The 25,444-nt window shown below is 41.7% G+C and overlaps 1 protein-coding gene and 1 pseudogene across 8 annotated transcripts in view; both read left to right on the top strand.

The window, feature by feature from the left end:
* Positions 1–6,481: 6,481 nt before the first annotated feature.
* Positions 6,482–25,444, top strand: part of Mfsd8 (major facilitator superfamily domain containing 8) — a 34,696-nt gene continuing 15,733 nt past the window's right edge. For 2 of the 8 annotated variants that reach the window (XM_063282066.1, XM_039102592.2), the window contains exons 1-3: positions 20,629–20,720; positions 22,834–22,877; positions 24,703–24,839. Coding sequence is in view for 7 of the 8 variants with exons in the window: in XM_039102592.2 (XP_038958520.1) it covers positions 24,803–24,839 (37 nt within the window). In the remaining variant the exon portion in view is untranslated. Of the gene's footprint in view, positions 6,605–11,336; positions 11,527–13,923; positions 15,641–20,628; positions 20,721–22,833; positions 22,878–24,598; positions 24,840–25,444 lie in introns of those variants that run through there. The other 6 variants (XM_063282062.1, XM_039102591.2, XM_063282063.1 and 3 more) reach the window with 6 other exon arrangements.
* Positions 7,865–10,156, top strand: Fundc2-ps1 (FUN14 domain containing 2, pseudogene 1; annotated as a pseudogene).

The following is a 25,444-nucleotide window of genomic DNA, read 5'->3' as shown; positions in this document are numbered from 1 at the left end:
TCTTTCTGCAGGCACTCAGAGCTATGAGTTTTCCTCTCAGCACAGCTTTCATTATGTCCCATAAGTTTGGGTATGTTGTACCTTCATTTTCATTAAATTCTAAGAAGTCTTTAATTTCTTTCTTTATTTCTTCCTTGACCAAGTTATTATTGACTAGAGCATTGTTCAGCTTCCACGTATATGTGGGCGTTCTTCCCTTATTGTTACTGAAGACCAGCTTTAGGCTGTGGTGATCTGATAGTACGCATGGGATTATTTCTATCTTTCTGTACCTGTTGAGGCCCATTTTTTGACCAATTATATGGTCAATTTTGGAGAAAGTACCATGAGGTGCTGAGAAGAATGTATATCCTTTTGGTTTAGGATAGAATGTTCTATAAATATCTGTTAAGTCCATTTGGCTCATGACTTCTCTTAGTCAGTCTACGTCTCTGTTTAATTTCTGTTTCCATGATCTGTCCATTGATGAGAGTGGGGTGTTGAAATCTCCTATTATTATTGTGTGAGGTGCAATGTGTGTTTTGTGCTTTAGTAAGGTTTCTTTTACGTATGTAGGTGCTCTTGTATTTGGGGCATAGATATTTAGGATTGAGAGTTCATCTTGGTGGATTTTTCCTTTGATGAATATCAAGTGTCCTTCCTTATCTTTTTTGATGACTTTTAGTTGAAAATTGACTTTATTCGATATTAGAATGGCTACTCCAGCTTGCTTCTTCCGACCATTTTCTTGGAAAGTTGTTTTTCAGCCTTTCACTCTGAGGTAGTTTCTGTCTTTGTCTCTGAGGTGTGTTTCCTGTAGGCAGCAGAATGCAGGGTCCTCACTGTATATCCAGTTTGTTAATCTATGTCTTTTTATTGGTTAGTTGAGACCATTGATGTTGAGAGATATTAAGGAATAGTGTTTATTGCTTCCTGTTACATTCATATTTGGATGTGAGGCTATGTTTGTGTGCTTTTCTTCTCCTTGTTTTGTTGCCAAGACGTTTAGTTTCTTGCTTTTTCTAGGGTGTAGCTTGCCTCCTTATGTTGGGCTTTACCATTTATTATCCTTTGTAGTGCTGGATTTGTAGAAAGATATTGTGTAAATTTGGTTTTGTCTTGGAATATCTTGGTTTCTCCATCTATGTTAATTGAGAGTTTTGCAGGTACAGTAACCTGGGATGGCAGTTGTGTTCTCTTAGGGTCTGTATGACATCTGTCCAGGATCTTCAGGCTTTCATAGTCTCTGGCGAGAAGTCTGGTGTGATTCTGATAGGTCTGCTTTTATATGTTACTTGACCTTTTTCCCTTACTGCTTTTAATATTCTTTCTTTATTTTGTGCATTTGGTGTTTTGACTATTATGTGTCGGGAGGTGTTTCTTTTCTGGTCCAATCTATTTGGAGTTCTGTAGGCTTCTTGTATGTTTATGGGCATCTCTTTCTTTAGGTTAGGGAAGTTTTCTTCTATGATTTTGTTGAAGATATTTACTGGTCCTTTGAGCTGGGGGTCTTCACTCTCTTCTATACCTATTATCCTTAGGTTTGATCTTCTCATTGAGTCCTGGATTTCCTGTATGTTTTGAACCAGTAGCTTTTTCCGTTTTACATTATCTTTGACAGTTGTGTCGATGATTTCTATGGAATCTTTTGCTCCTGAGATTCTGTCTTCTATCTCTTGTATTCTGTTGTTGATGCCTGTATCTACGGCTCCTTGTCTCTTCCTTTGGTTTTCTATATCCAGGGTTGTTTCCATGTGTTCTTTCGTGATTGCTTCTATTTCCATTTTTAATTTTTTCAATTGTTTGATTGTGTTTTCCTGGATTCTTTCAGGGATTTTTGTGATTCCTCTCTATTGGCTTCTACTTGTTTATTTATGTTTTCCTGCGTTTCTCTAAGGGAGTTCTTCATGTCTTTCTTGAAGTCCTCCAGCATCATGATCAAATATGATTTTAAATCTAGATCTTGCTTTTCTGGTGTGTTTGGATATTCCGTGTTTGCTTTGGTGGGAGAATTGGGCTCCAATGATGCCATGTAGTCTTGGTTTCTGTTGCTTGGGTTCCTGCACTTGCCCCTCGCCATCAGATTATCTCTGGTGTTACTTTGTTCTGCTAATTCTGATAGTGGTTAGACTGTCCTATAAGCCTGTGTGACAGGAGTGTTGTACACCTGTTTTCCTGTTTTCTTTCAGCCAGTTATGGGAACAGAGTGTTCTACTTTCGGGCGTGTAGTTTTTCCTGTCTACAGGTCTTCGGCTGTTCCTGTTGGCCTGAAGAGTTCCTGTGTGTTTCTGTGAGTCAGAAATGTGGGCCGAGTGTAGTCTCTTCTGGTTTCCCAGGCTTGTCTCCCTCTCTGAAGGTTTAGATCTCCCTCCCACGGGATTTGGGTGCAGAGAGCTGTTAATCCAGTCCCTTTAGGTTCCGGCGGTGTCTGGGGCGCAGGGGGTCTGCAGCTCCAGTGCACTTATCTACCGTTTCCCAGAGGCCGTATACAGTTTCCTCTTGGGCCAGGGATGTGGGCTGGGGTAGGCAGTGTTGGTGGACTCTCCCGCTCTGCAGTCTCAGGAGTGCCCACCTGACCAGGCGGTGAGCTCTCTCTCCCTCGGGGTTCAGGAGCAGTGGGCTTCGGGCAGGGCTCAGCGAAGTTTGGAATCCAGCTAGAAACCAGAAGTGTCCGGTCCTAGAGGAATTTTGCCTCTGTTTGTCCTGAGTTCACCAGGCAGGTCGCTTGCAGCAGAAAAGTTGGTCTTACCTGTGGTCCCGAGGCTCAAGTTTGCTCTCGGGGTGTTGCTTATGAGCTCTCCACTAGGGCAGCAACCAGGAGGGCCTGCGCTGCCCTTTCTGGGATCCCCCCGTGCACCGAGGTCCCAGATGGCGTTTAGTGTTTTCCTCTGGCGTCAGAAATGTGGGCAGAGTGTAGTCTCTTCTGGTTTCCCAGGCTTGTCTCCCTCTCTGAAGGTTTAGCTCTCCCTCCCATGGGATTTGGGTGCAGAGAGCTGTTAATCCAGTCCCTTTAGGTTCTGGCGGTGTCTCGGGTGCAGGGGGTCTGCAGCTGCAGTGCACCTATCTACGGTTTCCCAGAGGCTGTATACAGTTTCCTCTTGGGCCAGGGATGTGTGCAGGGGTGGGCAGTATTGGTGGTTTCTCCCACTCTGCAGTCTCAGGAGTGCCCCATTCTACTCTTTTTGAATTTAAAATGTACTTTGGATTATGCTCATGACCTTATGAAACTGCAAACCTTCTGTAAGATAAAGGACACTATTATTAGGTCAAAATGACAACCAACAGATTGGGAAAAGATTTTTACGAATCCTACATCTGATAGAGGGCTAATATCCAAAATATACAAGTAATTAAAGAAGTAGATTCCAGAGAGCCAAGTAACCCTATGAAAAAATGGGGTATAAAGTTAAACAAAAAATTCTCAGCTAAGGAATAGCGAATGGCTGAGAAGCACCTAAAGAAATGTCCAATATCCTTAGTCATCAGGGAAATGCAAATCAAAACATCCCTGAGATTCTACCTCACACCAGTCAGAATGGCTAAGATCAAAACTCAGGTGACTGTCTAGAATGTGGAGAAAGAAGAATGCTCTTCCACTCTTGGGGGGACTGCAAAATGGTATAACCACTCTGTAAATCATCTGGAGGTTCCTCAGAAAACTGGATTATGCACTCCCTGAGGACCCAGCTATACCACTCCTGGGCATATACCCAAAAGATGCTCCAACATACAACAAAGACACATGCTCCCTCCACTATGTTCATAGTAGCCTTATTTATAGTAGCAGAAGCTGAAAAGAACCCAGATGCCCTTCAACAGAGGAATGGATTCAAAAAATGTGGTACATCTACACAATGGAGTACTACTGAGCAATCAAAAACAATGACTTCATGAAACTCATAGGCAAATGGATGGAATCAGAAAATATCATCCTGAGTGAGGTAACCCAATCACAGAAAAACACGCATGGTATGCACTCACTGATAAGTAGATATGAGCTGAAAAGCTCGAATTACCCAAGATGCAATCCACAGGACACAGGAAGGATGATCAAAATGTGGATGTTTCCACTCCTTCTTAAAAGGGGGAAAATATCCATAGGAGGGGATATGGAAGCAAAATTTAGAGCAGAGACTGAAGGAATAACCATTCAGAGCTTGCCCCACATGTGGCCCATATATATATATATATATATATATATATATATATATATATATATATATATATATATATATATATATACAACCACCAAAACTAGTTAAGATTGATGAAGCTAAAAAGTGCATGCTGAAAGGGACTGGATATAGATCTCTCCTGACAGACGCAACCAGAGCATGTCCAATACAGTGGTGAATGCTAGCAGCAAACCATTGAACTGAGAACGGGATCCCTTTGCAGGAATTAGAGGAAGGATTGGAAGAGCTAAAGGGGCTTGCAATCTCAGAAAAACAACAATGCCAACCAACCAGAGCTTCCAGGGACTAAACCTCTACCGAAAAACTATACATGGACTGACCCAAGGCTCCAACTGCATATGTAGCAGAGAATAAACTTGTTGGGGCACCAGGGGAAGGGGAAGCCTTTGGTCCTGCCAAGGTTGGACTCCCAGTGCAGGGGAATGTCAGGGAGGGAGGAAGAACAAGGTGGGGTGGATGTGGGAGGGTAACACCCTATGAGGCAGGGATAGGGGGCTTATGGACAGGAAACTGGGAAAGGGAATAACATTTGAAATGTAAATAAAGAAATATATCCAATAAAAAAAGAACAAGCCAACTAAACAACCGAAAAAAATGGCATCTTTTTATGAACAGAATGTTTTATAAAGAGAAAAATATTTGCCAAAGTTTGAATCATACAGAAATTCTTAAAATCTAGACCAAATGTAACATTCTAGTTGTGGGAAAGGCTTACATTTTTCAGTTTCTATGTGGTTTTTGTTTTGTTTTGAGGAACTTTTGATGAAGGAGATCTAAGTATATTCAATATGTAAAAGATACAAGTATACTTACTTCACCTGAAGATCAGGGATGGACTGTGAAACCCACCCATTTAGTTCCCTTCGATATTATTTCAAAGTACTCAATTACACAAACTTAGATTTTATATTAATGCAGCTGATTGCTTATGAAACAAAACAATTTAAAAAACATTCTTCCTCCCCTAAGTTCAGAGCACTTTCTACCCCTCATACCTCCACAAGCACAAGGCACAGAGGTGGTACACAAACATGTAACATGCAGGCAAGTACACAAAACTAAACAGTCACGCACTCATGAAACACACACACACACGCACGCACGCACGCACACACGCACACACGCACGCACGCATGCACACTCTACCTCTTGAGATCTTCTGGCCTTCCCCATCCTCTGATGAAAAGTTTGGTGAGGAGAAGTCTCCGGTATAGGATATCTAACTTGCTTACACCCATGAGTGCCAAGCAGCATCTAGAAGTAAAATTTAAAATTAATTGAAAATATTTTTACTTGCCATCAAGGCAGCAGGCCAACTTTCTAACCACTTATTTGAATACCAGGCAAAATTAAAGACTGAAGAGTAAATTCCGGAATCTGTCCCTGTAGAAACATAGTAGGAGATTTAGAAGAACTGGGATATAAAGTAGAGAAATGAAGAGTCTAAAGCCTAACTAAACGATGAATTCTTCATCTTAAGTGCAGGGGTGACTTAAGGAGCTAGTGTGTTGGAAAGCAAGATTAACCTATGATACCCACACAGTACTGTAGTATTAGCCAGGCACTATTTAATTTACCACACAACTACATGTTCTTATTTAAGCTATACAAGGACACTTGAAAAAGATTGCCTGAGTTATACAGAGGAAACTGAGGCACAGAGAAAACAGCTATTTATCCTAAGCCACATTGCATGTATGGAAAGGACCAAACTTCAACTTCAGGGATAATAAAATGTTCAAGATTTAGCAGGCTCACCGTACTAACTCTTTAACAGTGAACAAACAGTAAGTAGTACCTCGAGTTGGATACTGTTTACTTCTAAATATTTTTCCTTTCCCCTTTTTTCCTTTTTAGTTTTTTCAAGACAGGGTTTCTCTGTGCAGCCCTGGCTGTTCCGGAACTCGATCTACAGACCGAGCTGGCCTCAAATTCAGAGATCCCCCTGCTTCTGCCTCCTGAGTGCTGAGATTAAAGGTGTGTGCCGCCATCACCCAGCTTATTTCTCAAACATTGCTCAGAAAATTTTAATATCTAGCTCAACCTTTCCCAATTAAAAGATGTCACTGAGGCAGAGTTCTTGCTTAACAGGCATGAAACCCCAGGTTCGATCCCCAACACTATAAAAATAAAGATAAAGTTCAGATATGTATGGATGACACATGATTCAGATTAAACTTTAACTGTACAGATATATGATATGAAACATTACATTTGTATCAATAAACTTTAATATTTATTTCTTCAAAAAAATTGAATGACTTCTACCTGGACTTTGCGTTTTGATACATTGAAAAGTTCAATTTAATGTTTTCCTTCCTTAGGGCAAGGGCCTCAAGCAGTACAGTCTGTATTCAACTCACTATGTAACGGAGGTCACCCCTGAACTCCTGATCCTCTATCTCTGCCTGCCAAGCTCTGGGTTATAGGTACGAACCACTACACTCAGGTTTGCTTTGCCTTGTTCTTTTTGAGATAATATCTACCTCTGTAGTCCAAGGTTGTTGGTAGCTTGGGGATTGGCCTCAAATTTGTGGCATTTCTTTTGCTTCAGCTCTCCCAATCTTAGAATTTCAGGCAACATTCCTGAATGCCTTAAGTTTTCCTTGAATAGTATACAGTGTAACCCACCATCAACTGGACAGACACTGGACCAGCAAAGCAAGTTGTTCCCACTGCTTCACAATTCTCACAACCAGGAATTTTTACTGGATACCTGTTTTCCTTAGGCTATCCCAAAAACTGTCAAGCCCACAGCTTTGCATTAAGCCTATTTCTGCCCACGTCTTTCCAGTGATAGATAGCCCTGGGTGTATAGTTCCTGCTGTCTGAACACCACAATATTAAATCAGAATTACTTTTGTGACGATCTCCTTCTCCAAGCAAACATAGCACTGCTGGCAGCATGCTGCTGTAACCAATGAATTTTTGTTTCTAAATGACGTATCTGTACTTCCTTTGTCTTAAAAGTTTTCACTAGTAACTTGATGTGCCATGTTTGGTTGATATGTATAGGCAGACTGCCCTTTTCTGAAGAGAAAAGAAGTAGATGAAGCTGGGGGAGGCAGGCATGACCCGGGACAGACAGACTGCATTCAGGATATAATATAATGAGAGAACTTTAAAAAGTTTTCACTTGTCTCAGTCTCCTTGGATACATCTATCACAGTGCACACATCTGGGTTGTAATCACCTGTGTAATCCCAAATAAATTCACAGAGTGTCTCTTGTAAAATGAAAACGAACAACGCTTCTCATGTGACATCGTTCATTTGAATTTCCTGTAAAATGCTTCCAGTTAAATGTATAAAACAAACTTTGGTGTTGGGCTGGAGAGATGGCTCAGCGGTTAAGAGCATTGACTGCTCTTCCAGAGGTCATGAGTTCAATTCCCAGCAACCACATGGTGGCTCACAACCATCTGTAATGAGATCTGGTGCCCTCTTCTGGCCTGAAGTCACATATGCAGGCAAAGGCTATATATAAAGAAAACCTTGGTGTACTTAACAAATCTCTTGTTTAAGTATTCAATTGGAATCCATTTTCTTTTGCAAAATTTCAAATCCTTCAACAACTATTTAAAATATATTTTGCTTTACCAATCTGAACGCACACAACTAGGTTAGTTTTTTATTTCTTTATTTCTTACGAAATAAAGGCCAAGGTGGCTTTGTGACGCAGCTGGAGCTGGGGGAAAGCTGAAGCTCGCGCTCTACCAGCCCTCTTCTGCCACGGCCGTGGGAATGGACAGATCTACCCATGTGCGGAAAGCCAGCCGGCCATGACAACGACCAACATCACCACCACAACCGCAACCGTGGCTCTCAGTCTCATCCTTTACTGCCCAACTACACTTCTCCAACCGCAACCAGTTTACAACCATGACGTCCGCCAGTGAAGGGCACTTTGATGCTTATGAGGCACTGGATCTTACAGAATTTGGCAAAAACCAGCCTTGGTGGCGCAAGCTTTTCGGGCATGAGAGTCGGTCTTCAGGTGAGAAGTATAACATGGCGACCCAGCTCCTCATTGGAGGCGTCACTGGCTGGTGCACTGGCTTCATATTCCAGAAAGTTGGAAAGCTGGCTGCCACAGCAGTGGGAGGGGGCTTTTTTCTCCTCCAGCTTGCAAACCATACTGGCTATGTCAAAATTGACTGGACTCGAGTAGAGAAGGACATGAAAAAAGCCAAGGAGCAGCTGACGATTCGGAAGAGCGCCCAAATACCAACTGAAGTCAAGAGCAAAGCCGAGGAGATGGTGTGCTTTGTAAAGAAGAATGTTTTAGTTACTGGAGGATTTTTTGGAGGCTTTCTGCTCGGTATGGCATCCTAATGGGTATCGCTTCACTTCCACAGTTCACCAGCCTCAACACTCCATCCTAGGAAAATCCAGACTCTTCCTCCTCTTCAGGCCCTCCTCTCTATTGTAAATCTGAACCGCATCCATAGGCATCTTGCCCATGCAATTTTACACAGGCTTTTGTGGGCTTGACAAGCAAAGGGGGAAGTATGCTCTCCATCTGGAGGCCAACAAGAACGGTCCTTTTGCTGTGTGTACAATCTGCCCTAAAACATCTTTAAGACCTGTCCCTAGCAGTTGAGCTGGAAGAGCGACGCACAATTACCTTACTATGCTCTTCATGGAAAGGAACTGAATATATTTGACTTTGAGCACGGGAAGAAAGAAAACACAGCAGGGACAGTTGTGGGAGTACCATGTACTAGCCAGCTACTTTAGGGGAACAGTCTCCTTACAGAATTTTACAAGTAAATTGATTAATGCTTTCTTTTCCTCTTGCCAGTTACCCCAATAAACTATAATTATAATAGTTATCTTACTTAATGACTCAGAAGTGTGACACTTCAAAAAGGGCCATAACTTAAATACTAGGATCTATTTTTTGGGTCCTTTTTTGGAAGGGGGTGGTTGGGGTGCCCCTAGGGCCTTGCTCATACTAGGCAAGGGCTATTCCTGAGCTATAGTCTCAACCTTTTGGGTACTTTTTATTTTGAGAGAAGATCTTACTAAATTTCTCTAGCTGGCCTAGTACTTGGCATCCTCATTTATCAGCTTCCTGAAGAGGTGGGATTACAGGCCCAAGCCACCAGGAACAGCTGCCCCAGGACCTTAAGAAAGAACTGAAGAACACACCTCTTGAGTCTACTTTGCCCCTTCTCAATCTTCTCATTTGCCTTTTCCTCCAGGAATAGGTTACAAGGACCTATCTAATTGTGTTTTGTGCATCAGGGCCTCGTCTTCTTCAATCAAATATCAGCTGTGTGAAATTCTCATCTAGACGCTTCAGTGGAGAAGAATCTGCTTTGGGGTCTTAGGTTTGGGGTACAATTTGTATACTTGCAACTTTAGGATTTATTCACATTTTGTCCTTTGTCAGCAGAGGACACACTCAGCTCTGGGAGGCTATCCACAGTTCTTCATCTCACACTGACTTTGCTCTCTCCATACAACTCAAAACCGGCAGACTTCTCCATACGGGGGGAGAGTACACCCTGGGAGTCTAACACCTCTGCAGAAAGGGCGAGTGTGTGAGTGCAATTGATGTTTCCATTTTCTGTTGACTAGAAAGAAAAATCATGGGTCCAGCCCAAACTCGACACTGTGAGTGCCAGAAAACAATGACCTTAAAGACCAACCTTGGAAACTGTATGCTACATGGGAAGAAGAAACTAACTGTACTTTTCAGCTTTTGAGTATAGGTTTAAACCTTTAATACCCGGATAAAATCTTCATATTTCCACCAGAGGGGAATAGAGAACCCATACAAATTCAAAATAACAACAAACCATACCAAAACAACAGACTCCATAGACCTGAGGAACCACTTGTTTATAAGCCAACTGGCTCTTTACAGTGTGTTTAAATCATGTTTCTATTCTTCCATTCACTTACACCTCCTTTGCACAGTAAATTCGCCATTAGTACTTTGTGTTTCATTTATTAAACAAAGGTAAATGAAAATTGGTTTTCATGTTTTTCTTTTTGAAACCGGATCGCATGTAATCCAGGCTGACCTCAAACTTCTAATCATTACCTCCACCTTATACGACTGGAAGATTTTCTTAAATGTTATAATCCCCATATCTCCACTATATACATATTCTACTAAAACAATTATTAAAATCATTTAAGTCAGTGTATTCTTTACCCAATTAACAAAATCTAGGGCTGGTGAGAAGACTCAGTAGTCCTTAAAAGCACTGGCCACCATGCCTGATACCTCTTTGATCCCCAGGGCATACATGTTTGAAAGGAGAACTGACTTCTGTAAGTTGTCCTCTGGCCTCCACTTACACACCACAACATGTGTTTATACATACATACACAAGATAAAATAATGTTCCATACTGCCAATGAGCTCAGGTCTTTTAATATATGGGGTAGGATGGACTTATATTTTAACAAAATATAACTCTAAATGATGAACAGTTATTATGGTTTGGTTCTGAAATGTCCTCTGGGTGTGCTAAAGACTTGGTGCTCAGTTTATAGGGAGGCGGCTCAACCTTATGAAGTGGTTTAGTTCCTGGGTATGTGTGCTTGAGGTATATCAAGAGCCTGGGTCTCTTCTGTGTGTCCTTGTATCTATCTCCCTCCTTCTCGGTCCATGACTGGAAAGGACCTTCTCTGGCACACATTCTGGGTCATGATGTTCTTCCTTGCTACAGGCCTAAAAGCAAAGCCATCTAATGAACACTAACTCTGAAACCCTGAGCCCAGATAACCTTTTTGTGGTAGTTTGAATAAAAATGACCCCATAGGCTCATATATTTGAATACTTGGATCCTAGCTGGTAGAACTATTTGGGAAGATTAGGAGGCTTGCATAGCCTTGTTAGAGGTGTATCACTGGAGGTGGGCTTTGAGGTTCCAAAAACCTACATCATTCCCAGTTAGTTTACTTTGCCTCATCATTGCTGACGAGGATGTGAGCTCTTAGCTACTGTTCTAGCACCATACCTGCCTGCTGCCACATTCTCACCACAATAGTCACTGACTCACCTTCTGAAACTATACCCCCCAAATAAACTCTTCTAGAAGTTGCCTTGGTCATGGTGTTTCCATTGTACTAGAAAAATGTTTAATTTCTTTCTTTCGGTTTAGGTTGGTTTTTGAGGTATTTTGTCACAGAGACAGGAAGCTAACATTGATTCAAATATTTTACTACTTTGATCTTTTGTAATGGTTCATATACTCATTACTCATATTTTTGTCTTTCTCTAGTATCATACACTAGGATGATTCACTTTTGGAATATCCATTCATGATGACACTAAATCAATTCTATGTGAGGAAACAAAACCCAAATATTCTCCAACAGGAAACAGTAAGGTATCCAAGAACTATTTGACTTCTTTTTTTCTTTGTTTGTTTGTTTGTTTGTTTGTTTGTTTCAGACAAGTTCCCTCTACACAGCTCTGGCTGTCCTGGGACTCACTATATAGATCAGGCTGGCTTCAAACTCAGAGATCTGTCTCTGACCCATGTGTTTTAAAGGCAAATGCCAACATGCCAAGAGCACTTTTTAAAAATTACATTAATTTCTGCGTGTGGATTGAAGCACATAATGACAAAGAATTATCAATCATTTTGTAATGAATAATATTCACTATATAGCAAATTGTTCAGTCCTTTTGTTTTTAAACCCAAGACAACAAAATTTTCCCAAGTTACTTTGTTTTCTTATGTAATAAACCACTTCAAGGCTAGAGGCAGCATATTCCCTTGCTATATTTACCTACTAGCAACAATTCACAGGTAAAGAACAGATATCGAACACATACAGAGCTTATTATGTATTTGGTTTTCAAATTTGGTATTATTGTTAAATCCCATTTCAGTCTCAGAACAGTAAAAAATGAATTTCTGAATCTCTAAATGATATAGTTCCTTCTTTTTGGGGGTGTGTGTGTGTGTATGTGTGTGCTGCGTGTATATAGATTTAGATGCCAGTTACATCATTCAGATGGTGGGAGTAGTATAGACACATGCATCAGTGACCAGCCTTTTACAAAAGTGCTGCTGCCTTCTACTCAGATCCTCCTGCTTGTATAAAAAGTGCTGTTACCCACTGAGCTATTCCCATATCCTCTAAGAAAATCTTTCTATGCAGAGCTGGCTACGTTCAGAATATCCAGAACTATGAATCTTCTAAGTTGGGATAAAGACAACATCAGTTTACATTAAAGTGCCATCTGGAGCTATTCCAGATACTAAAAGCCCTGAGGTCAAGTAAGACACCAGCAAGATCCTGTAGAAGTAGCAGCCAATTTTAAAGCACCAAGCAAGATGGATACAAGGGCCATCTATGTTTTTAAATAGCAAGTGTAAAGGGGAGAAATAAAGTGGAACAAAAATAGGAGTGCAATGACAGTGCCAAGGAACAGAATGTCTTTCCTAGAAATAAGCTTTATTGCCAACATGGCACTCACCATCTACTAATATTACTCTATCTAGTATTTTTTAATCTATTACTTTGATATCTAAGTATATAAACAAACATTACTTTTCTTCATAGATTGTTTTGTTTTTGAGACTGGGATTCTCTGTGTAGCCCTGGCTTGCCTCTAAGTCATAGAAAGTATCCTCCCTCTGCTTCCCCCGTGTGCTACTGCTGCGTGGTTCTTCCTACACTTTTAAGTGTGTGTACCTCAAAGGCATAAGTAAATTTCAAAATTGTCATCGTGGTGAGAAACCCATTCCTGCAAGCTGTCCTCACATGCTCTATAGTACCTGTGTACTGCAAAATAACTTTTTAACAAAATATTTTTCCTTTTTTTATTGGATATAAAATAATTTTTTAATCTACCCATGTACATTAACTTCCCTCTTACCCACCTCCAAAGAGACCTAATTTTCGTTTCTTTTAAATGTGTGAGTATTTGCCTGCATGTATGTATGTGCCTAATGCTTGTTGAAGTCTGAAGGGGGGCATCAGATCCCTAGAATTGGATGACAGTTACTATTTAGATGCGGGGAATTGAATTCTGATTCTCTGCCAGAGCCATAAGTGCTTTTAACCTCTGGATCATCTCACCAAACCATTTCACACTTTAAAATCACACACATACATACATACACACACACTCACAGAAAAAGTGTCAGCTACCCTTAGGTAACTAATTCAATTACTTTTATACTGAAGAAGAGTAGGAAAATAAGTGTTTGGGAAGGATGTAAGTATCATTCAAGAAAAACCAACAAGGGGTTGGGTGTACAACTCAGTTGATAATTTTCCTATGAGCATTTGAAAGGCTTAGTTCAATCGCTAGCATCGTCAGAAGAGAAAAGGAGGTGCAGTTGAGGCACACATAGCCAACAAGTCCCATGTTTTTGATTAACACATTCAGAAAGGTTCAATACCTTCAACTTTTGCTCTTATTGGATGGGCTACTTAAAAAGAAACAAAAAACAAACAAAAACTGCTTTCCTCCCCATGTTTGCTTTGATTGCTACTTATACATTCTGAGAAATGAGTTTATTTAGACATCAGGACTTGTCTATGTACTCTCTGAATGTGTTTTTGTTGTCTGAAGTCATCACTTGGAGACTGTAATGGAAGGACCTGAGTTCTCCACTAGCTGTGTGACCTTGAGCCACCTCAACTGTAAGGTGGAAAACTATGCTTGTCCTAATGCGGAGCTACAAACGATTTCATTTAGATACACACTAAATGCTTGCTCTTCTATTAAGAAATCTGAGAAGTTATTCTTGGTATTCTGTTTACAGGAAACCTGGTGGTAAACAGCACAGGTTTTGCTGTCAGAGGAGTCCTGCTTCTTGAATTCAAGCCACTGTTGGTTTGCTGTGCAGCCCTCAGCAATCTACTAATTCTCTAAGCCATTCACTTCTTTGTCTACCTGTGTCAATTCTTCTCCCCTTTAGAAAACCATTGTAGGGATGAAATGAGGGGACCATGTAAGATTTCTTTCAACATACACCACATTCTGTTTGATGGAATGTTAAATATTTTTTGTTCTATTCTATAAGTGCCAAAAATTGTGCCAATGTCCAGGGATCAAAAAAGATAACCACGACACAGGAAGCATATTGTGGTTTAAAAAGTACTTTATTTTCCAATTACACAAATCTGCATTTCTGTTACTATAAATAAATCTGCAGTACTGGATACAATGAAGTGTCTAATAATCAGGACTGGATTCGGAGGATAAATAACAGTCAAGTTTAACTGTTCTCTAGTAGGCTACACATTAGATGATCATAAATGAAAGATCTAAGGAGAAGTGATGGCAATACCACATAACAGAGAACTCTTGAGCAGGACAAACCCTAAGCGCTCATATGAATTCAAGAATTGAGTCTGGGTCCCAACTCTGAGAGGTAACAGGTAACTTATCTCGACCCCAGGTCATAATAACATAGACATGTGTCTGTTTTACACATCTCCTAGGATAGATGTGATCCAATGAAATCACAGGACAATGTTATCTTCAGTTAAGAAAACATGAGACACACAATGACTTCTGGCACCAATTAGGTGACAAGGCCAATGGCAGGGAAAGCGACTAGGAAGTAAACAGCATCTGAGTCGGTTGAGTGTTTAGGATTTTCACATTGAAAGTAGCGGCGGGTTCGAGCTATGCAGGCGTTGTTGAGGGACTGTATTGCAAAGCTGAGCCTCCAGGGCCTGGAACCAGCGAGGTAGGAGCAGCTTCTTACCATCTCAACCTAGACACTCAGTCCCCTCAAGTGAGGAGCCAGCAGGGCAACAGCAGCTGTCTGCCATCAGCCCAGACGCCTAGTCCCTTCAAGTACAGACCCATCAGAGGAACAGTGGCTAGCTGCCATCAATCCCATCCCTCAGTCCCATCCTTCAGGTGAGGCGCCGCGGGCCAGCAGGATTCGTTCTCAAGGGTCCCCAATGCCTTCCCTCAGACCGGGACACTGCTGCACTCATGCCGCTTTGAACCTCCGCAGAAGCCAGTGGCGCACGGCCTGTTACTTACAGGCCGCTCGCGGACGCACACCTAAAGGGAGTTCGCCAAGGCTCTGGGCACCCCAGCTCTTCACGCTCTAGGAACTGGACTTTCGCTTCAGGTAATAGCACCAACACCTGAATTCCCTCAGGTAAGAAACAGAAGGATACCCGTCAGACAGGCAGGCAAGGAGGCCGAGCTTGGGGCGGGGCGCCCGCAGGACACGCCCCCAGCAACGGGCTCTGGCCGTGGTCCACCCCTTCCGGCCTGCTTTTTTTGGTCGCCACCACAGCCTGCTGCGCGGCCCCTGCTTTTCCTAGGCAGCTGATCCGCTTCCGGCCTCGCGGCGCGCAGGCGCAGTTGCCGAGTGTTTCGACAGCTCCGGCCAGGAAGGAGCTTCGGGCGCGAGAGTGGGCAGCGCGCCGCCTAGTGAGTGCTGTCATTATGGCGAACCTGGGAAGCGAGGCCGAGAGGGAGCCCCTCCTGGGCACTGGCTCGCCCGGAAGCAGGTGAGCAGGCGGGTGGGACTATCTGGGTACTGCGTGTCCACAGTCAGGACCCAAAACAGGGCTGCACATGCGCGTGGGCAGCATTATCTTCAGAGCAGTTTAGGGCTGGCTCTTGGATAATCCCATTTACTTGGTAAAGTGGAGAATCTTAACTCCGGTACCAAGCTTGGTACTTGGAGAACTTGGGTACCCAGAAAGCTGGAGAGGGGGATACTTCAGGTAGAAGTCATAGGTCACAGCAGCTTCACATTGTAGCTTGTGTGGACTGTGTCTTAAGTATCCGCCTTAATTCTATTATGGGAATTCCTGCTTGAGAGCTTCGTTTTCTTCACTTTCTATTTTTCCTAAGCTGCCTCTTTTACAGCTGACACTGCATTATGTTGACCCTGTATAGCTGACCACTGTCACAAAAGCCCCAAATGGTGGTTTTTAACCGACCCTGCAGGGTACTGACTTTTTCCTAACCTACCTAATAACTTCTTAATATTTTGCAAATAAACTCATTTAAAATGACTCATACTTTTCTCAACATCAGAGTTAGAAAATAAAGACTACTCTTAAGCATCTCACTAGTATTTTCATCCTTGTAATTCTCAATTTTGATTCTAGTTTATGAGCAGTTATTTAGAAAAGTTTGGGCCTGTCTTACTGTACCAATATGTATTTTTACCTTTACGAAGCAAGAAGTATTATTTAATTGAGTCTTTTATTTGAAGACAACAACATATAGTAACAATACTAAGTGATTTTTTTTCTCTTTTCTCTATCTTTAGCACCAATCTTTTATTTTAACCACAGTGAAACCTTGTGGTCTTTGATTTACTAAGTAGAGGATATAGATTGAATTGTATGTGAGTTGCTTTTTATCTCGAAGTGATTAAAATTACTAGCAGTGTTGGAAATTGTTTTAAGAGAGCTCCATCCCCCAGGCCCCTTTGAAGCTGTTGGCTTCTGCCCTGGTTTTTGCTTTGCTGCTATCCTTTTGGAGTTTATACAGCCCTGTAGTTGTCCTGCCAGTTCCACTCCTAGAAGACCAAACCTCATCTCCTTTTTGAAATGTCTCAGCAACCCTTCTTTATGTTTCTTGCAACTATTGTTAACAGGCTCTCTAGTTGCCGTGATCCTGTAAACCGAGATTTATACTTGATGGAAATTTGTGCTTATGATGTACAGGCTCTGACAGGGGGTCAGCACATTGTTTGTCGAGCATATAAGTCTGTGACATTTCTCTATCTTAGCATTCTTTTTGCTGCTTGCTTCTTTTCTGTTATCTTTTGTGTCAGGCCTATGTTTTCCTGAAATAGCATGCCTGACCTTAGGGTTTTCTGAAATGTTACAAACACTTCTAATTCTTATTTCAGTGTTCATCTGTGAAAGGAATAGTACTACACCACCTGTCCTTAAATGTCTGCACTCCCTCCCCTCTCCCTTTCCCTCCCCCCTTCCTCCTACCTTTCTCACTCTGTCCTTCCTTCCTTTCAAGTAAGCTGTTACTTTGGAGCAAAGACTGTCTCACAACTCAGTCTGGTAGAGGCTGGACTTGAGCTGAGGGTCTTCCTGCTTTCCCTCCCATGTAATGCAGTAACAGTAACAGGCAAGTGCTAGTATGCTTGTCTTACAGTGCACATGTTTTTCATGTCTCTGGTATTTCTCCAGTTAGGGACACATACCCTTCTTGCTCTCCAGCTCTGAGTCTGGCTGTTCTGCCTTTCTGTATTGAGTCCAGAGCTTAATTTTGAAAGTACAGTGCTCCTCTGCCCCAGACTCTGTGTAAGAAAACCCAACCAGTGAAAAATTTATTCTTCATATTAAGTTTTACCCAGGTGCTCAATCCACACCAGTGCATTATGTACTTTTTCTGGATTTTACGTCAAACATTTGTTAAACATTCTGCCAATCCGAGCTCTGGTTATCAAAATACTAGACCACCACAGTTTTACTTGAAAGAGAATTCCAGCAGGAAATCTAATGCCAGGATAGAGCAGAAATAGTAGATAAAAGGTAAAAGCTAAACAAATCGCCTTGGAAATATGTACAGCATTTCCTTTGCTTGCTTGCTTGTTTGTTTTAGGTTTTGTTTGTCTGTTTAGACAGAGTCTCACTATGTAGCCCTGGTTGGCCTGGAAGTGCTATGTAGAGAAGGCTACCTTCAGACTCACAGAGATCCTACTGTTTCTGCCTCCTAAGTGGTGGCCTGTGTCCTGACACCCAGCTTCAGTATTTCTTCTTACACCCGTGTAGAGCAGAAGTCCGTACAAACCAGTCTAAGCCATCTAACACGTTTGTGTCATCAAAATAAAAAAGATACAATAAATGTAGAAAATCAACAGCCATATCCTGCTATTTGTTCTAAATTAAAAAAGAGCATAATAAATATTTATTACTTTAAAAGCTTTCAAATACATGGAAAGACTGAAATAGTTAAGTAATACCTAATATGTTTCCAATTAGTCTTTTTCACACCAATCAGATGTCTTTAAACACACACACACACACACACACACAAACACACACAAAATGAGAGAGAGAGAGAGAGGGAGAGAGAGAGAGAGAGAGAGAGAGAGAGAGAGAGAGAGAGAGAGAGGTATCTTTTGCCAAACTGAAGTTTCAGTTATTACGAGTATGTTATTGCAGTCTGTCTTTTCCAAGAACAAATCCATCCCTTACACAACTCCATCAATAAAACTAGAGACACCAACTAAAGAGTGTTATCTAACTCATACTTTGTATTCATTGTTTCTCTAGTAGTTTAATAATGTAATGAACAAACACATACTCATACAAGCCAGTCACCTTTCATGTGTTGGTTCTAATCTCTAGTTTAGAACTGTCCCAGCACTTTGGGAGGCAGAGGCAGGCAAATCTCTGTAAGTTTGAGGTCAGCCTGGGACAGCAGGGTTTCATGTATCCTATATCCCAAAACAAAGCAGAATTTTCCTGGACCTGTCTCTGGTCATGTTACAATCGACTTCTAGGTCTGGGTCAGTTCATCAGAGGGTATCTCAAAATCCTGATTCCTGGACTGTTTCTTAGTCACTGTCTCAGAAGTAATCCCAGGAAGAGCTAATGTATTCATCTGAAGTGCAGGATTCCAGGCCCCCATGATGGGGAATGCCAGACGGAGTGCAGAGCACAGACACACACGAAGGCAAAACATTCATGCTCAGAAAAGTAAATCTAAAATGTAACAAGGGAAATTAAAAAAAAAAAGAGGAGACAAAGTCTTGCTGCATATCCCATGCTGATGTAGAGCTTGCCATCCTCTCAGCATCGTGCCCATTTTTCTTTCCTGAGTGTCTTGGAGCCCAGGCTGACCTTGAAGTTCTATGTAGCCTGAGATGTGACCCCCAGTCTTGACTTTGAGGGTGAAAACAGCACTGCTGTTATGCCTCTGTTTCTTAGTGCTCCTATTATGGGCTTGTCAAGAAAAGCTTGTTTTTGTTTCCTTTGTGCACGCTATAGCCCAGGGTGCCCTGCATTCACGAAATAGCCAAGGTTGACACTGAACACGTAACTGCCTTTGGGCTAGGAAAGCTTTTGGTTTTATTTGAACTAGGGTCTCACCATATAGCTATGGCTGTTTGTCCTACGTAACAGAGGTAGGATATCAATTATATACTCACTTTTAGTCCACGGTACAAGTTTATTCAGAAGACAAAATCCAGTCTGCTGTGTCACCATATGCTCTTTGGTCCACAAGTAGAACTTACTTGGCAATTTATGTCACTGCAAAGGGCAGTGCTCCAGGAAGTTCCAGGCTGGCACTGTCTTAGGTTATATCATTCAAGCCAGAAAAGCTCATAGCAAAAGTAATATGCGTCCATCAAGAAAGAATGTCAGAAACATGAGAGTAATTGTAGAAAATAGACCTTCACTGTATTTGCTTATTCATTTTTGTGTGTATGTAGGCATGTGTGTGCCGTAGTATACCTGTAGAAGTCTCTAATTCTACTATATGGATTCCAGGAAGGGAATTCAGGTCATTGGGCAGGAACCTTTACCCATCTCACCATCCCTGATATTAATTAATTTTCCATATATCCCCTTTGGGGAGGTCTATTTCTTATGACTACTTTATGTATCTTTCTTGAGAAATTTTGTTCATTCATCCTGTTAGATTAACATACTTCTCTTGCATTTAGCAATAGGAAACGGGAGTTGTGGAAATGGCTCAGCAGCTAAAATGCTTGCTGTGCAAACCAGAGGACTAGACTTTGAATACCTATCAACTCATGTAAATATCATGTAGTTTTGATGGTCCACCTGTAATTCCAGAATCAAAAGTAAGATACAGGCGTCCCAGAGCAACATGACTAGCCAGACTGGCCATATCTGCCATCAGGTCACCATATGCACATACACAACATAGAAACATGAAAACTTGAAAGAGAATAAAAATAAAATAATTGCTTTGAAAAATGTTTTACCTTTTAAAGTTTTCTTGTATCTTCTAAATGACTTTGATTAGGGGTGCATTATTATACTCCTACAATCCAGTGAAATTTAAAATGCTTTTTCATAGGTGAATTAGAGTAACCATAGCCAATATTAAATAAATATTTCCTATTATGTAATTTCAAATCTTTGGACTTTTTATTTTTTTGAGACAGGGTTTTCTGCACAGCCTTTGCTGTACTAGAACTCGATTGATTTGCTAGTCTCCAAGTCAGAGATTTGCCTGCTTCTGCCTCCTGAGTGCTGGGATCAAAGGCCGTGTGGCCCATATCATGTTTAGAAAAGATAAAGTAAAATTAGTAGTTCATAAGTACCTGCTCCTAGTGATCAGGAGGAGGCCAGGCCTTGTGCATTATCTGAAGTGCCTGGGATTTTCTAGTTCTTGGATCTTTGGAGGACATGGTCCATGTGCATGTGGCTGTAATTCACTGAAGTCAGGTGGTGGCGTCCCCACACACAGTTAACGTTGTGGATTTGGAGTTTCGAGATAAGGGACTCCCAACACTGTTAACCCTTTTCTTCTTCCTACCTAGAGAATGGGGCATGATAGAAACCCAAGAGCATTACAAGAGTAGATGGAAGTCTGTGAGGATTCTCTACCTTACTATGTTCCTCAGCAGTGTGGGTAAGTGCTGGAAGCCATGCAGTTCTATGGTTCAGCATAGAATGCCTTAGCTTTGGATAATTTTAATATTAGTTACCCATCTGTTTATTTGTGGCTGGTCTTTGAGGTAGATTTTTCTTTGTAGCCCTGGATATCCTAGAAGTTTCTCCGTAGAATAGGATGGGCTCAGAGACATTCCCCCCTATCCTGCCCTAAGGTGATGTCCACCCACCACCGCCAATAAGTGGGAATAAATGTATGCCCACTTTAGCTATGTAGAAAAGGCCTCCCTATGTACCCCAAACTGATCTTGAACTCTGGGTTCTGCTGTCTCAGCCTCCCTAGTGTTGGGATTACAGGGATGTACAATCATACCATACTGAGTTGATTTTTTCTTCCTTCAAGACAGTTTTTATTACTCAGCTAAGAAACAATTTTAAGTTTTATAACAGAAAAAAATGACTTCAGATGTTAATTGGCATGTTAAAGATTTTACTTGATGTAACTTTATTGTAAAATGTACTTTTTAAAGGTCCTGGGTGGGAGAGATTTTGAAACAGTTTCACTGTCTGCCTTATACTGTTGATCCTCCTGCTTCAGCCTTTTTAGTGCTGAGATGACAGGTGTGGGCCACCAGTTCTGCCTAAGAATTGGCTCTTTAACTCCATTATTCATCAGAGTTGATTCAGTTCCAAATAGGTAGAGAGTTGTGTGCGCTTCAGTGGTAGAGTGATTCCTGGTATGGTCAGAGCCCTGTGTTCCCCAACACTGCCTAAATAAATAAGTAAATACGCACTCCAAAGACCAAAAACTTCCAAAAAAAAAAAAAAACCAACCCCAAAGTAATAAAGTCTGTTATATTCAAAACAGATGTCAGGGACATCAAGACTCAGTGGGTAAAAGTTCAACGAGGGACCTGGTTGAATCTCTGGAACCTGTGTAGCAAAGGCTTCATACTGAGACTCTATGGCAAAAAAAGTAGTCTTCAATCATTTCTTTTGCATTTATTTTGTCTGTGTGAGTGTTGCAACTGCACATGTATATGTGAAGAAGTTAGAAGAAGACTGTGTGCCACCATATGGGTGCTGGGATCTGAATTCTGGTCTTCTCGAGGAATAAGTGCTGTTAACCACTGAGCCATCCACCAGCCCAAGACAATAGACTTTGTGAAAGAAACACTAATAGGTACCACTGCCAGATGCATGAGTCTTAGGGCATTATGCTTAGTGAAAGAAGCCAGACCTGCCTGACTCTGTCCCCTCTCCTCAGCACTAGGATTAGGATGATGACCTCTGCATTCAGCTTTTTGTAATGCTGGGAGTCCAAACTAAGGTCTCCATGCTTGTGTGGCCAGCACTTTACAGACTGACCCATCATACCAGCCCTATGTAGTACACTTTGAATACAGTTACCCTCCTGTTGCCCCCTACTATCCCCTACATAAATTGTATACTCTAATAGGGAGAGCCATGTCGTCCATTTTTTAATGTAAAGCAATGTCTCAAGTTGGTTTGAAATTCTTGATCCCCCTGCCTCAGCCTTGAAAGTGCTGAGATTACAGAGATGAGCCAGTACACCCAGAAATAAAGCTAAACATTTAAGAGTAGGCCTTCCATTATTTCTGACTGGATTTGCCTACAATTTAGAGTGGACAAATAGGGCTGAGCTTTAACTGGGTGTTAGAGTACTTACCTAGAATTTATGAGGCCTGGTTTGTTCCCTATCACTGTAGAAAAGTAAGAAATAAAAAGGCAACACTGACAAATAGTTATGAGTCTTCCATTATAGTTATGAGTGGGAAAATCTATGAGAAATTAAGAATTTGCCTTTAAAGTGTGGCCATCTTCAAGAGACTTAGTTCATATTATTTCCCTTGAGATGGTGTTCCGGCTCTCAGCTTCCTTGCAGTGAATTGCCATTTCAACAATAGAGAAGACTTCCCTCTGACAGTGTGGCCTTTCTTTCACTCATGTGTGCTATAAGACTCAACAGAGCTTTCAGTAATTTCCACTATGGCAAAGGTATCTGAGAGAAGAGAGACAAGTCCTTTGACCTTGCTAGATCAGGCGTAGTCGGGGACTATAAGTGCTCTGTTGTTTTTATGATGCAAACAAACATGTCTGCCTCTTTACAGGTTTTTCTATTGTGATAATGTCCATCTGGCCATATCTTCAAAAGGTTTGTGCCTTTCAGTCTGTTTTCTGAACGGATAGTAGAGGTAATGCTAATGTCATTAAATGTTGTCTAGACAGTTTCTATTCTGTAGTTTGATCTACTCTAGAATAGCTTCAAACAATAGTTCCTCAATGGCAGTATAAGTTTGTCATGTACTTTATTGTACAAACAAAAACATTTAAAGCAGAAAGAGTGCTGCGCTAAGAAGTAGACATATGCCTGGAGAGTCGCAGGCACAGTGACGGTGTGGTTACTGATTTACTCAGCCATGTTCACATCTTGTCACTACCACCCTAGTGAAAAGCAGCTCAGGCAGACAAGTGAATTCTTAAAATGTGCAGATGATATTTCTGAGGAATAATTTAATGATTTTCCTGTGGAATTAATTTGGGTTTTCAGGGAAACTTGTGAAAAGGACAGGCAATACAGCTGTCTCTTGATATTCCAGGGAGATTGGTTTTCATGTCCCCCAAAGTACACCAAAATGTGTGGATGTGCACGTCCATTACATAAAGTGATGTAGTATTTGCATATAATATGTGGATATTCAGATGTATACTGTTATAATCTATATATTGCATATGATGTCTAGGACAATACCAACATTATGTGGTTGCTAAACTGCTCTGTCCTGGAACAGTGACAAGAGAGCCTGTGTTCAGTGTACTTTCATCCTTCCTGTGTGAGGGTCAGGGCATACACCATCCTCACCTGCACCTGGAACTCTCAGCCAGCTCCTTGTGCCAGCTTTTGTCTTAACACTGATTTCTTAACCGTAGATTCTCTGTATCTTTATCAGCCCACTCTTGTGTGTACTGATTTTGTAGAGGTCCATGCGTGTTAGGCCTTAGCATGTGGCAGATAAGTGGACAGCAATGTGTTAACCCTACTTCAGTGACCTGCACACAGTCATCCCAGCTCCTCTCAGTGACCCAGGCTCTACAGCGCTGCACACAGTCATCCTAGCTCCTTCCTAGCTCCTTTCCTCTCCTCCTTCCTCTCTCTTCCCTTCTTCCTTTCCACCTTCTGTTCCCCCTTCATGCCTCTACACCTCTCATGTCCTCCTGAAAGCTTTCTCTCTCGTCATCAGCCAGTTGGGGCCAAACATCCTGTGCCTTCTTCATCCTTGCAGCTGCATCCAAAAAATTCAAGAAACTGTGGTTTGCAAATATCACTCCCTCAACTGTACTGTGTGGCAGCTATGTCTACAGAACTTGCATTGTAGTAGGCATTCTAAGTCATCAGACATGACTTGCACCTGTACAGCCATATGTAATTGGTTTGCAAACACATTCTATGTGAAGAGCTTGTGTGTGCCCTCATTCTGGTGTCTTCTGACATCCTAGAGTCAATTCCAAGGACACAAAGGGATGACACTACTTCATCTATATCCTTAGTACTTACCATATGGTAAGATGTTGGATGGGCAGTGATGAACTACCCCGTGATTGTTCCCTGTTCAGGAGTTCTCCACAGAAATACTAACCTGCAAAGTTCTGGTAGGTATGCAGGTGGATCAGCCCCTCCACAAGAAGCCTGGAGACTTAGTCACAAAGCTAAATATAGTTTTACAAAGTGACCTAGCAGCCATGTTCCCAGGTACTTAGTTACCAGTGTCTGAGACTTGTATGCACATAGAATTCTGCCTTAGAATATTTGTGACTGCTAGAAGCCAACAACTGCTGTTGTGTAATGACTCTCAAAGCATTTACTTCTCTCTGCAGATTGATCAGACAGCTGATGCAAGTTTTTTGGGCTGGGTTATTGCTTCATATAGTCTTGGCCAAATGGTAGCTTCACCTCTATTTGGCTTATGGTCTAATTATAGGCCAAGAAAAGAACCTCTTATCGTCTCCATCTTTATTTCGGTGGCAGCCAATTGCTTGTACGCATATGTCCATGTGCCAGCTGCTCATAATAAATACTACATGTTGATTGCTCGTGGATTGGTCGGATTCGGAGCAGGTAACTGTGCGTGCATGTGTGTTTGTGTGTGTTAGGTCACATTCTTCTTCCTGTTCATAGCCATGCCCCCCCTCCTGTGTCATCCTTCTCAGTCTCTCATCCCCAGTTCAGCAAACTCTGTTCTGTTGCTGGTCCTCCTGTTACATGCATGTTCACTGGTCTTCACCCCCAGGGCATACATTGAGTGTTATGCGTAGTGTGGAGCCCTCTCAGGTTCTTGAATGTATTCTTTTCTCTTTGTGGCCTTTGCTTGCCCTATTGTATTGGTCCCATCTTTCCCCGCCAATTACAGTAATCGTGTGTGTGTGTGTGTGTGTGTGTGTGTGTGTGTGTGTGTTAGAAACTGTAAATGATATTTTAAATGTTCTGTGGTTCCTAGCAGTCTTTATTAGAAAATAAGTGCTCAATATGTCTTTACAATGTTTATTTTATTATGTATGTCTGTGAAAATTTGCAAGTGCAAATTGCCTTAGAGGCTAGTACATGGGACTGAGTGCCCCAGAGGTGGAGTTACAGATACTTGTGAGGTGCTGAAGTGGGTGCTAGGAACTGAGCTCAAGTGTGCTACAAGAGAGCAGTGGGAATGCCTAACCTCTGAGCCCTCT

The sequence above is a fragment of the Rattus norvegicus genome, chromosome 2, assembly GCF_036323735.1.
Source record: "Rattus norvegicus strain BN/NHsdMcwi chromosome 2, GRCr8, whole genome shotgun sequence".
In the NCBI taxonomy this organism is placed as follows: Eukaryota; Metazoa; Chordata; class Mammalia; order Rodentia; family Muridae; genus Rattus; species Rattus norvegicus.
This window is presented reverse-complemented; position numbering and strand designations above follow the sequence as displayed.